This window comes from Photinus pyralis, unplaced genomic scaffold, assembly GCF_008802855.1.
Source record: "Photinus pyralis isolate 1611_PpyrPB1 unplaced genomic scaffold, Ppyr1.3 Ppyr1.4_LG5, whole genome shotgun sequence".
Classification (NCBI taxonomy): domain Eukaryota; kingdom Metazoa; phylum Arthropoda; class Insecta; order Coleoptera; family Lampyridae; genus Photinus; species Photinus pyralis.
This window is the reverse complement of record NW_022170596.1, coordinates 38,974,273-38,987,489: the sequence shown is the minus strand read 5'-3', so window position 1 is coordinate 38,987,489 and position 13,217 is coordinate 38,974,273. Positions and strand designations below refer to the sequence as shown.

At 35.7% G+C, this 13,217-nt stretch overlaps 2 protein-coding genes across 5 annotated transcripts in view; both read right to left on the bottom strand.

The window, feature by feature from the left end:
* Nucleotides 1–13,217, bottom strand: part of LOC116172813 (probable tubulin polyglutamylase TTLL2) — a 75,811-nt gene that overhangs the window by 22,602 nt on the left and 39,992 nt on the right. The gene's annotated exons all lie outside the window — the stretch shown is intronic.
* Nucleotides 1–13,217, bottom strand: part of LOC116172814 (gonadotropin-releasing hormone II receptor-like) — a 32,925-nt gene that overhangs the window by 308 nt on the left and 19,400 nt on the right. The window contains exons 3-7 of one of the 4 annotated variants that reach the window (XM_031490102.1): nt 12,399–12,547; nt 6,064–6,169; nt 5,036–5,237; nt 4,759–4,880; nt 4,573–4,698 (exon numbers count right to left, since the gene is read on the bottom strand). In XM_031490102.1, the coding sequence (XP_031345962.1) occupies nt 4,807–4,880; nt 5,036–5,237; nt 6,064–6,169; nt 12,399–12,547 (531 nt within the window). In that variant the 3' untranslated portion in view covers nt 4,573–4,698; nt 4,759–4,806. Of the gene's footprint in view, nt 1,758–4,572; nt 4,881–5,035; nt 5,238–6,063; nt 6,170–12,398; nt 12,548–13,217 lie in introns of those variants that run through there. The other 3 variants (XM_031490100.1, XM_031490101.1, XM_031490103.1) reach the window with 3 other exon arrangements.

The window sequence follows — 13,217 nt, the reverse complement described above, 5'->3', positions numbered from 1 at the left end:
GCCAATTGTATGTCGCCTGTTACCGTGTCGGAAAACCTTTAACGTTGTTCATTTACGCTCCGGAAAACAAAACTAACAATGTTGTGTGTATCAAAAAGCACTATGTTTTTGAAATCATTTTCTTAATTATTTACTGGAGCTCACATTGAATATTCATAGATAAGAACATCGTCGTATTTTGTCGCAAACGTAAACTTTCTGAATAATAAGCCTAATAACATGCTCGTAATCCTATTAAAGTAGCTGTGCGAGAATTTTAGATTGGAATTAACAAAACAATTGCGCACTTTTAAGTAAGTACCGTATCGGCAGGCGGCCGATCACTTAATTCGACACCGCTGTCTTTTCTACTTGAACGAAACTGATTACTTCATACCCGTAGGTATATAAGAAATAATTAAAAGACGTAAGTAAATACGAGTAGATAAAGTCGAAAATTATGGGACGCGCCGGGAAAGAATTACCTTACTTACGAAACTGTTAGAAAACTGTCACATGAGAATGGAACGGTTCAAAGTTATGCTCTTATTGCTCCGTTGTAAAAAGGACAGTGTTTGTAAGTGAAACTACTAACTTTGTGCTGTAGTTCAACATCGTATTATGATAGATAAATATTAAGTCCTATTGTCTTCTTGTTTTGCCATTACTTACTTCTTGAAACAATACTAATTATGTATAAAGCAAGTGACTAGAGTAGGTGTAGGTAATGGGAAACAAGCACATTATGTAGAAACGTTCATTTTAATTACAAACTTCCATAAGACAACGAACAAACAACTTTCACGAAAATTATTAATGATCTGCAATTATCAATAATTGGAACGCGTAATCTCTCAACTAAAACATCTTCAATTTATTTTAGAATTCAAATATGAAAATCTCAACTGCTTTGTTGAATAATATACACAGCTACGTATGCTTTACATTTAAACGTTGACAAAATTAATGAAAGATTGAAAGCAAGGGAAGTTTTCTCATACAGATGTTAACAAAACTTGAGATACCAAACATACTTTCTTAATAAATTAATACGTTAATACGTTGCGTAGCATTTGTTAAAGTTTATCTCATGTTCATCCGGTCGTAGATACGAAGTTTTCTTATTGATACAAAGCAAATTAGTTTCAAGGTAAGGACGTGACGATTTTTTTTAACGTAGCCGTATTTGAGCGTATTTCTTTGCAAAATAGCCAGTTTTGTCGTTACCAAGGCTCTTTAAAGAGACAGTCGGTCTTGTTTAATCGTGAAGCGTATTTTCCGCTTTACGAAAAAATTTAGTCAAAGTGCTGTGCTCATCGACCGTTTTGTGGTTAAGGAAAAGTCTTCAAGTTCGAATTTTGTCCACCAACAACGGAGAAGTGAAGTTTCGAAGCAAATCACCTGGTGTTTTGAGTTTGTGCGCCCTTTACTGAAAATCACAGTTACGACCGGAAATTTTGGATTGACACTTTAAGGTAATTAAAATTTCTTTAATTAATTGTTCCGTCGATCTCTTGTTGCGTGGTATGTGTTATTCTGGCCCCATTTGTTTCATGTGTAAATGGTTCATTTTGTTATTAATTGAGCCCAAATTGCGACCCAGATAAGAGTTCTCAAATTTAGATATTCAAGATAGTGATACCTAGGGTTGTATCAGCCGTCCTTAAACTTATTATTTAAATAACTCTTTGGAGCTATATGAAGTTGATCAAGGCCACTCAAAGTAATAAAATTTACGTCAATATCGAGATTTTCGTCGTGGCGGAAGCTGGGCGGTCCTAAAACAATTATATAATTATTTCTTTTAAAGGTTTGGTCAGTTTCTGAGATTAATTGAGCTAGCTGCACAGGCGTTTATGTGGGTGGTTTGCAATTGCACATAGCAATATTTTTGGTATGAGCCAAAAGAGAGCTCATTGTCTCTAAAACTTTTTCTGTACTTCAAATATACTTGGCGTAACTTTGCATCTAACGCCGTTTTGCAGATGAATTCGACCCATACGGCATGAAATACTGTTTTGGTTGGACCTATGGGGGTTACGGAATGTGCAATCCTCTCAAAGTTACATGGATTGCAGGTCGGGTACGGACTTTTAGACTCCGCCAGTTTGACCACAGGTAAACTTTACCCTAGTCGGTTTGACCCCAAGCCGTGTTGCCCACGCGTCGATTATGGCTTTATAGCGGTAAGTAATTGGCATTGAAAACCTTATCTGTAATGGGATTTCTAATTTGAATGGTATACTTTGTGAATTACTCGTTAATTTGTACAGGTAATAGTTAATGATGCAGCCTCCGCGTACAAGCCGCTCCTCCACAGCCCTTAGCTCTGGATGCATAGTAATTCAACACAACTATCAAATACATATATCAATTGGGTATAACAATGAAAAAGAACTCCGTGTACTTACGTTATTTGAATTTTACTTCAAAGACAGCTTGATTTAAAGGAGTGTGACTGTGTATTAAGTATTATTTCACTTGGGTCTATTTGTGTTTTTTTACACTATTAATAGTAGGGGAGCTAGCACGAAATCCACTGAACGAGAATGATCAAAATTTTAACCGATGGAGTTCCATTTTGCCCTATCAGAGTATGCTAAAATCGATCGTCTGCCGCCTCAGGTCATAATACTTAAGGCGCTGCGGGTACTTCTTGCGGTACCAATTCTGAAAGGTTGTTTTTCGAGAAAATAAGTTATACACCAAATGAAAACGTTGATAATAGCTCTTTAAAAAATATTTTAAAAAATCGCGCACTATTGATAACTCCGTAAAAAAACAATCCTTAGTCGGTTTTTCACGAACTTTCTACGGTTATAACTAGGTTACCGTCGGATAAATGAAGCTGATTTTTTTTACAGACTAATGATGGGCACAGCCAATGACTATGAGAGCGTTTCTTTTTTAAATTTTTTCTCTAATTATAAGATATCTTATAATGTTAAGATGATAAGATAATCTTATAATTAGAGAACAAATTTAAAAACGAAACACCGTTAAGTCATTAGTAGTACCTATCATCAGTCTGTAGAAAAAATCAGCTTCATTCGTCTAACCGTAACCTAGTTATATCCGTAGAAAGTTCGTGAAAAACCGACTAAGAATTGTTTTTTTACGGAGTTATCAAATGTGCGCGATTTTTTTAAATATTTTTTTAAGAGCTATTATCAACGTTTTCATTTGGTGTATAACTTATTTTTTCGAAAAACAACCTTTCAGAATTGGTACCGCAAGAAGTACCCGCAGCGCCTTAAGTCATATGACCTGAGGCGGCAGACGATCGATTTTAGCATACTCTGATAGGGCAAAATGGAACTCCATCGGTTAAAATTTTGATCATTCTCGTTCAGTGGATTTCGTGCTAGCTCCCCTACTATAACCATTAAGACTTATGATTGTGTATCAAGTGTGAGCAACAACATTTTGCATTCAGAGAAGGCCGTGGAATGTACCTTTCTGTATTCTTCCCTTTCTCTTGATTTTTTCTTAATTTTTTTACGTGCTCATTACTATACCTTTGGAGAAGACTTTGCGCTGGTAGTGTTTGCTTGTAAAACTTTAACACGCCGTTACTTTAGTTTTTCTCTCTTTCTGGTATAGTGGTTGGCTCCATCGAGTACGCTTTAACATGTGATTTACGCCATGAGGTATGTTTCTTACGTTATATTAACGTTGCATATTTTTTAGGGCTTTTGTTTTCTCTCATCTTTTCTTTTGGTTCCTCCTTGCTTTTATACCTGAATATTTCCACCTACATCGATATCCTTTGATAAATACGCATAATTTGGATGACATCCCATTTTTACATGGATTCGCCATTGTGAGTTTCGAGTTATTATTCGTGATATTGGATGGAAATTATTTATGGAAGACCTGAATTAATATTCCTGATTTATAACTGCAACTATGCAAGTGCATATGCATGCAATTATGTTAATTTACTTGCATTTTAAATCAAATTAGTTAATTTGTGTTATTTAGTCATTTTTGTTTTGTAATGTAGTTTTTTTGCATCAATGTTATCGAGTAGTTTATACAATACCGATTTTTATACAACAAAACTTAGCTTTTGCTCTCAACGTAAATTGAATTATTGAATGAGTTACGATTTTTCGTGTTCGAGTTACACGACGTGCCAAACGTCAATTTGTCTCGCATTTATATTTGCATTTTATCTGATTGCAGATTGGCAGAAAGCGCCCTTATGAGTTCAGAGAAGTTGCGACCCGTTAGTTCAAAAACAAAATATTTTATTTCCTCGATACTCCGTGAGCTTAACGTTTGAATTCATTCGATAACCAATATCGATACGTCCGAATTGTAATTAATATATTTTTTTTAAGATACTCATTTAAAAAACCCCGCGGAAGTATAGTTTGATTCTGACTACGAGTTTATAAATTACTTTTTAATTTAAATTTTAATTTGCGTAAGACATTTCACCTTCTATTTGTAACGTTTGGAAACCATTGGTAACAGTTCATAATTTTTGAATTAAATTGCCATCGATTTCAGTTATTCTTATATTACCTTTTAGCTTTATCAAGAAAAGGACAAGCACTTCTTAGTCTTCGCCTCTCTTTTTAAGTCATCTGTACGACTATCAGGTTTATTTATGTTTGCTTTGTTGACTATCCGTAGAAGAGAACTCCTTGACCACCCCAACCCATCACTACTTTGCCACAGCTTTAACTAAGGGTAATTTTGTTGCGTGTGCTAAAAGTGCATAGGTATTAGATCCGCTTTCTAGCACTTTAAAACTACTCTACTCATTACCGATACGTCTACATCTCCCTTTCCGGGCCAACTCTGAAATTTTGTTGCTCACTCGTTATAAGTACTAGAATATGTACTTTTGAATATTGTGCATCTCTTGAGCCAGATCAGTAAGTGAGCTCCTACAAATCTGTTATCAGTAAATTGTGATGAGATTGAACATGAATTTCGTGCATAGTGCTTGTTGTTTCCTCAGTGCGTAAATCACATTTTGATGTTCATTATGGAAAAGATCGAGGCCCTCGTCTCGTAATGTCGTTACATTAAATCAACTTACCTTCGACTCTACTCCTACGAAATATTTCCAATAAAATTGCGCCGTAGCAATAAATAAATACAATAAGTGGAAACGCATACATCGCCACCATTCCGAATATGAGATACACCAGTTCGTATTCGTCCGTTGGAAAGGAGTGGTACGTGATGCATTGCTTGTACCATGTAACGTTAGGATGGATTTCTACGTGAAAGACGACGGCCTGCAACAAGCAATTCAAATATACACACACCATAAAATATCAACTTAGCTGCTTCGATTTAAATGTATACTCGAACCAGTACATTTATTTCCGTCGTAACACACAATCTAAGCTCCAAATTTCCAGAGCGCTGAGGCGGCGCAACCTCAAGCCTCATTGTAAGGATGGTCAATTACAATTCTTTTAGTGAAGCTGTACTTAGTTCGCCTTTCACTTACAAGTGTCGTTTGATGTGTCGCATAGTTCGTAATGTTCAAATGAGTAGAGCGTTAGGTAGGGGCAATAGGTCGTGATTTTATCACTGAATCTTGTGAAGCCAACTCCAGGAAAGGTTTGAAAAGAAAAAAGAATGAACCAGAAAATTAATGTAGAGAAGAGATTCACGCGGTGGATAGGCTCAGTTGGTCAAAAAGTTGACAATCGAAGACCCAACGGATTGTAAAGCGCTTCTGGGTATGTTCCTTTAAACTTTTGATGAAATTCTAAATCTAGTGTGATCGCACATCACGAGAAAGGGTACTGCTATGAGAGAAGGTCTTTCTCCTAAGGTGGGTAAAGCTGAAAATAGCATTGGCATGGCAAACTCCACGATCGGGACCGGGATATAAAAGTGAGCGGGTGTTGAGTTAGCTGATAGTGCGGGAATGTTGGTAGAAAGAGTAGAGCATATACTGCATCATTAATTGCACATGAAAAAGAAGACGGTTTCGTCGGCCCAGATCGAGGGGCTTCGAAAGCGAAATATCAAAAGTTATAATGCTCTACGTTTAGTAGTTATTTATACCATGTACAAACTGGAATTTAAATATAGTGAGTTGGTACTTACTTGTGGTGAGCTACAAATTGTTGATCCAAACCAGGCGATCATTAGCATCACTTTTCCTCGTTTATCGACTCCACTAAAACTGAGCGGCTTTATCACAGCGTAGTACCTGAAAAAATATTTCACGATTAGAACAAGACGATACCGATTCTTAGCATTTCATATTCAATTATGAGATAAGTTTATTCTCAAAGAATTACAAAATTCACTTTTTTAATTGTACACTACTAAAATTACAAAAAGAAAACTTCTCCAGGATCTTCTGAGGTTGGTACCGTGCCCAGAATGCTGACACTATTTCCTCGGATTCTGCTTCGGCTGAGATTCATTTTCATTAATGTCTTTTTTATTATACTCGTATTTGAACACTCAAATGTGGGTGTAATCAGCCCTTTAAAACACTAGTGCTGTAGTAATTTTACTTTACATATGACGTATGGAGCTGAACGAAAAAATCGCCTTAGGTCGCTTTCTGTGAATCCAAAAGATTTTTTTTAGCTTGCACTAGGGAATGCAATACCGGGATCGCGGGATCCCGGTATCGCAGCATTTTTGCGGGATTAATCCCGCACATAAATGGAGCGGGATTCCACGGGATTTGCGGGACTGAGGAATTTGTCGACCAAGGGGACGACTCTGTTTACTTTGTTAATGAAACGCATAACGGAGAAGTTATTTTTTAAATAATTGTTAAACTTTTTTCGTTAAAATGTACTATGATTTTTGAGGCACTTTAGAAGTTCGATTTATTTTAATACAGAAGTTAACCGCACAGATTTGCTTATTTGGCAATTTATTTAAAGTTTTGCGGGATCCCGCGGGATTAACATCTAACAATCCCGCAAATACCGGGATTGAGATTTTGCTGCGGGATTGCATTCCCTATCTGAGACAATTTTTTTTTCGGGGCAAAACAAAGGCAGTGTATAACCTTCCGTTTTTACCAAAAATCGACTACACCAAAATTTCTCGGGAAAACACTTTTTCGTATTAATTTTGGTGTGTAGAATCCAAAACAATTCGTACTTTTTCGATTAGACTTCTCAATCAAAAGTTATAGACTAGACCAATTTCGAAAGAAAATTCAAAAGGCTGTAACTTTTAAACTAGTAGCCCAATCTTGGAACTGTTTGAAATTATGGATTCTACAGGCCACATTCTATAAAAAAATGTTTTTTCCTGGTCGATCTGAGACTAGGGAATGCAATACCGGGATCGCAGGGTCTCGAAATACCGGGATCCCGCAGCATTTTTGCGGGATTAATCCCGCACATAAATGGAGCGGGATTTGCGAGACTGAGGAATTTGTCGACCAAGGGGACGACTCTGTTTACTTTGTTCATGAAACGCATAACGGAGAAGTTATTTTTTAAATAATTGTTAAACTTTTTTCGTTAAAATGTACTATGATTTTTGAGGCACTTTAGAAGTTCACCTTTTTGTGCTTTACAGGTGAGGTTTTTTTGAGCTCCAAGTTAGGCTGAAGGTACTTTTTTGTTAAATATTGTGATAATTAGCGATTTATTTTAATACAGAAGTTAACCGCACAGAGTTGCTTATTTGGCAATTTATTTAAAGTTTTGCGGGATCTCGCAAATACCGGGATCCCGCGGGAGTAACATCTAACAATCCCGCAAATACCGGGATTGAAATTTTGCTGCGAGATTGCATTCCCTAGCTTGCACCCTATCCTTTGTCCTTTGTTTGAAGGTTTCACGAACGCATGTAACTTAGGGTATGCCGACAAATTTGTTCCATTTTTTAATAGCAGCATTGTTTGTAGTTGTGAATGAATGTACAAATGAATAAAAGATTTAAGTATCTTATCATGATCGATACATTTAGGATTTTGTTCGTAAGATGCCTGTTATTCATTCATCACCAAGAACTCTTCATACTCTTTGCAATAGGCTTTACTGGATTTTGTAGGTAGCAACTTTCCTTCTGCTTGTACAACAAACCACTCGTCGCCTCTGGAACGTCTGGACGAGACACATCTACTTATGATGTCAAAACTTTCAATGCAAATAACTGCAGAACGGTGTCGGAGGATGGTACTCTCAAAGGGCGAAAGGGTGGTCTAAATGGGGCACATCTACTGGCGATGTGAAAACAAAGGTAGAAACAATATTTAGGTGAATTGCTCTAAGGGCTTGATTGTTCTTGCATTATATGGCGTAGATTTTCAATGTATGCCAAGCGGCCTAAATGTTCATGTGCCCCCTCCCAATTAATAATCTAGCAAGAGCCAAGAAGGTAAATGAATAATTATAGCACGCTACTAGCGTGTAAGTTATAACCCAACTATTTACTAAGCTATTTCGGTTTAAGCTCTGAATAAGATTTGTGCTCAATTTATACTTGTCTTAATATCATTGCATCTCCTATGGCCTATGGGAATTTAATCAACAATGTTATTAATCGAGAAGACGCCTGTCACGATACACTTTATTATCGTCGAATCGGGTGCAACGTACGTTGTAGCCCCCCCCCCTCCCATCTCTCCCTCCCGCACTGCTCAGGCAATCGTATCCTCTTTATTAAAAACATGACATCGGAAAATATATTGAAAATGATACCTTTAATATACCACGCAATAAAAAAATACTCGCCGGGAAAAATCGATGGTTATATACATTTCCAATCTTTACTTGTCACATTAATAACCACGGTTTCCCATACTATCACTACCAGCATTGAATAATACCAGTGAAAGTAATCATTGGAAAATTCAGAATATTTTTTTTCCGGTCAGATCTTCAGATTTGAATTTAATACTATATCGTTTCTGCTGATTTTCCGCGGACCACAAGATACCCCTAGCTAGAGGGATAGAATTTCAAAAGTTTTACGGGCTCGAACATTGTTTCGAATTTCCGCGTTAATATTTAGCTAATATAAACATTCTTTCAACCACGGTTGACACATTAAATTAAGAGAAAGGATTATTTTAAGCGTTTGGATTGTTTATCGAATAACTTAATTTAGTTCGCTCCTGTTAGCTCACGCTTCTTATGATAAAATTCAATGTGTACCCAATTCATTTGCAATTATAATACCATTCGCTCCACTCTGACGGGCTGTATATCGTGTAATTAGCTTTTTCCTATTAAAAGCTTGAATTGAAGCTTTAAGTGATTTAGTTAATATGAGTTTAATTGGGAAACTTTTGAAATATTAACCAATAACATTCTTTATTTATTAGATCGGTTCTGCAGTTTATATATAGTGTGTCAATTTAAAAACCACCCCAAATATATGCGCCGCATCAGAAGATCCACGGAAAAACAAAAATATGTAAATGCTCCAACTGTACCATTGGGATCCTCCTCCTTGCGTGTTTTTTTTTTCCTTCTGTGCTGTTTGAGGACGAGAAGTACGTCCAATATGGCGCCTATTTACCTTTAGGAAGTAAATAATGTTCTTCCAAAGTAGCCATCTTGAATTTTTTTGGCATCAATTCTAAATGAAGCGTATCAAAGACAGTAACTTTTATATATAACTTTTTTTATATCTCTTATGCTTTCGATGATATAAGACATTCAAGGAAATAACCAATTTTAGTTTTTTTGAATTTACGTCGAACCTCTGCGACATTTTGAATTTCTACAACGAAATATTAAATAAGCATCTAAAACTGCAAAACATTGCACATTTAAGCAAATCTCTATCTTTAATAATAAGAAAGTTACCCATGCAATCCCACACGATCTGGAACACACTGTATACTACCACTGCTGCTTCCACCCAACCGAAAATGAATCGAAATTAAATACCAAACACAGACAGTCAAAAATGAACAAAGAACATTTCCTGATCATTTAAATTTGCGGTCATATACATTACACACAATGGAATACAAAAAATGACTCTGAGACATTGAGACACATGTGACAGTAGGAAAAGTTGTTTAGGTGAAAAACAATTTTACATAGTAACGAGCATAGTAATGTCTAAAAGAAGTACGTTTGTAAGATTGAAAACGATCTTTGTAAGATTGTTTTCCTATGCTTCGGAATTTAGTAATGTGGTCTTTCCGCCGAATAATGTTGCGAACGTCAGTACGAAACGATATTTGTTATATAAATAAGGGTTGACTTAGACAGGATAACTCACTTTGAGTGAATGCAAAACTTCTAGACAAAGTATGCCAATTGAATACGTTCTCAAAACTTTACAACGAAAATGATCTTAAAATTCATCTAAGCGTTACGACCTATTTTGATTTGTTTTCACGTTTGTTGTGAGTAGGTATTGTAACGTAAATTTAATTAGGTACGTGATTTATTTATTTAAAATTAATCATTTATGAATTTCGGATTTCACTAGTTATCACTTCGGCGTCGACGTAAGATACTAAACACAATTCAATTTGCTCAAACAATATCTTATCATAAAGTCTAGAAGGCATATCCTATTTCACAGAAAGAATGAGTCATATATCCGCTTTCATTCCTCATCGCCGGTGACTAATCCTTTATAGCGACTTCGTGGGCCTTGATATCGCTCTAGAAAATTCCCTACACTATGACCGAAATGAATTTAAATTCGAAGTATGCGCTCCTACATGTAAATTTTACTCCGTTGTAAAAAGCTGATATAATTAACAAAACTGTTTAAAATAAACACAACAGGAAGAGAATGGAATTATTACGTTATACTTCCTTCTTTTGAAGCTTTGAAGTGTTTTTGCACGAATCGTTTGCTAACACGGAAGTACAGAGGTAAACAATGGAGAAGGTGTCAGCGGTGTATAAAATGATATTAAAAAGCGTGGTTCAAATAATACTTGCAGATGGAATATAAAATAATTTCAGAGAATGAATAGATATGGTAAAGCAGGATATTCCATAGTTTGCCCGCACGTCATCAACTCTGTGTTTGGGGAATATTGTTATTCCAACGTATTAACAAAATTTAAAAAAATATTTTAAACAACAATAACCGTGGGAATTACGTGTTTATGTTAGGTCCTTGAGGCAGAGTTGTACAATATTTAAAAAAGAAAACCAAAAACCTTTAGTGAGTGTTTTTTGTTTATTTTCAGGTTACCTGTCAAACGAAATTGTGGTAGTTTACGTTTACATTACGACCCGTCAAATTTGACTACTGTTTGCTACCCTTTTCATTATTTTATCGCGTTTTGCTACATTAGCCGATAAACCCGTTAGTTTCATAACGAACAATTATAAAAGCGTTATTGCGATATTTTGGGCCAAAAGTTGTATAACCCAAAAATGTCATCGGGTTTAGCAAGCAAAAAGTAAGCAAATTATTTGTAATCGTTATTTGAAGGAGAAAGAGATAATGGAGGTCCAGTTTTACCATTAGCAGCAGTAAGAGAGGTGAGTGGTTACTTTAGTAATATAACAGTTCGTAACTTTGTAACAAATTTCATTTCACAGAAAGTTGCGGATGCATTAAATATTCGCCTGCAGTGATTTTTTTTATTTGGTGACAGTTGGGGTGCGTGATTTTTGTTACGGGGTTATTTTTGGCAGTCGGCCCTATTTGTTTAGTTGCAGAGGTTGTTTAGAAGGTAAGTAATCGTATTGAGAGACTTAAGTTATAACGTAAGGTGAGCTAGTAAAAGCACGGACACTAGCTCAGTAGATAATCCATGAATGCATATTAAGTATTATGAAATGTTAGACAACAATTAGGTTACATACGTTAGAAAATTACGTCTATATAAACAGGTAAATATTGTAAATATATTAAGAGGTAACGAATGATTTTACTTATTTGGGGTGTAAGGTTTTAGTGTACAATTTTGGTAACAGTGACGGTTTACCACCTTACATTCTACCCCAAATCCACTCTTGTTCATACCGAGATTGAACAAAGTGCACCAAAATATCTCAAATTTTTTTCGAATAGATTTATTGAATTATTAAAACTGATTAAAATTTTTCTATTTGAGAGTCTGTCGACCGCCTGCGTGCGTGGTATGTGTAACAATATACTATTAACGCCTTTGTTTCTTGCAGAATTGTTGTTTTAATTTTGTTATGTTTTGCGGAATTAATGTTTGTCTTTGTCAGTTAATTAACTGTGGGTTAATTAAACCCAAAGTGGGACCCAGGTAGAGTTCTTGATGTCAGATTTTTCTATTCGTGCCCAATAATTAAGTTAGGTGTTAAATTAATTCTTTCAAATTAATAACATTTATAGTCAACATTAGGATATTTCTTTATAGTGAACAGACAGACAGACTTCAAGAGCGCTAAAGTGCACTTTTTATTTTTTGAAAGTGAAAGTGCACTAGAAACTATAATTAACGAAAACTAGACGTAGAACTACATAATGTACAATAAACTCGAGTAAAATATACGCACCTATCCATGCTAATGCAGACCAGTATAAAACTGGATAAGTACAATCCAAACATTCGAAAGAATGCCATTATTCTGCACACGACGTCTCCCGCTTTCCACGAGACTGTCGCACTCCATCCGATTTCTAATGGCATCATTAAAAATGTAACCTGAAACAAAAGCATAATTAGTAATACAAATTTTGATTTAATTAATTTGATTGATTGTACTATGTGAGTTTAGATTCAGATTCATTTTCGATCAAAGGTTCGAGCCGAAACCGAAGCCAAAGTTAATTACCGAATTTTAAGGGAAAGCGCCATTTCGACGAAATTTCGTGTGTGCATTTAGATATATTTACAAGTAAAACTAATTCAAAGCAGCGCATTTATGTGAGCGAACATTTGCGTGCATTATTGGATTAGCGTGCTCGCGTTCAAATAAATTGCTACCACGAAAGCGTTGTGGTCTAAGGTGCGGAACGTTCATTGCGTTTATATTTGGCGCGGTTAGATGTTAAGAAAACAAGTTTATTAATCAAAATTGTGCACCTTTCTTGTGTATACGCCTATACGGGGTGATAATAGATTCTGAATAAAACGGTAAGCGGTAAAAAGATTAAAGGCTATTAATTCGCGCTTTTGCTGGCTATTAAATCCCTAAGTTATAAGTACGGGAAACCTGAAACCCAGTGCGCTCCTTATTTAAATTGGTCAACCATCTTTAAAAATTGAAAATCAACGAATACCCAGATTTACCTGACGAGACAATAGATTCCACGTTCCACCATTCAATTTTCTGAAATCATTGATTGATTGATTGATAACATCCAAAGGTGTG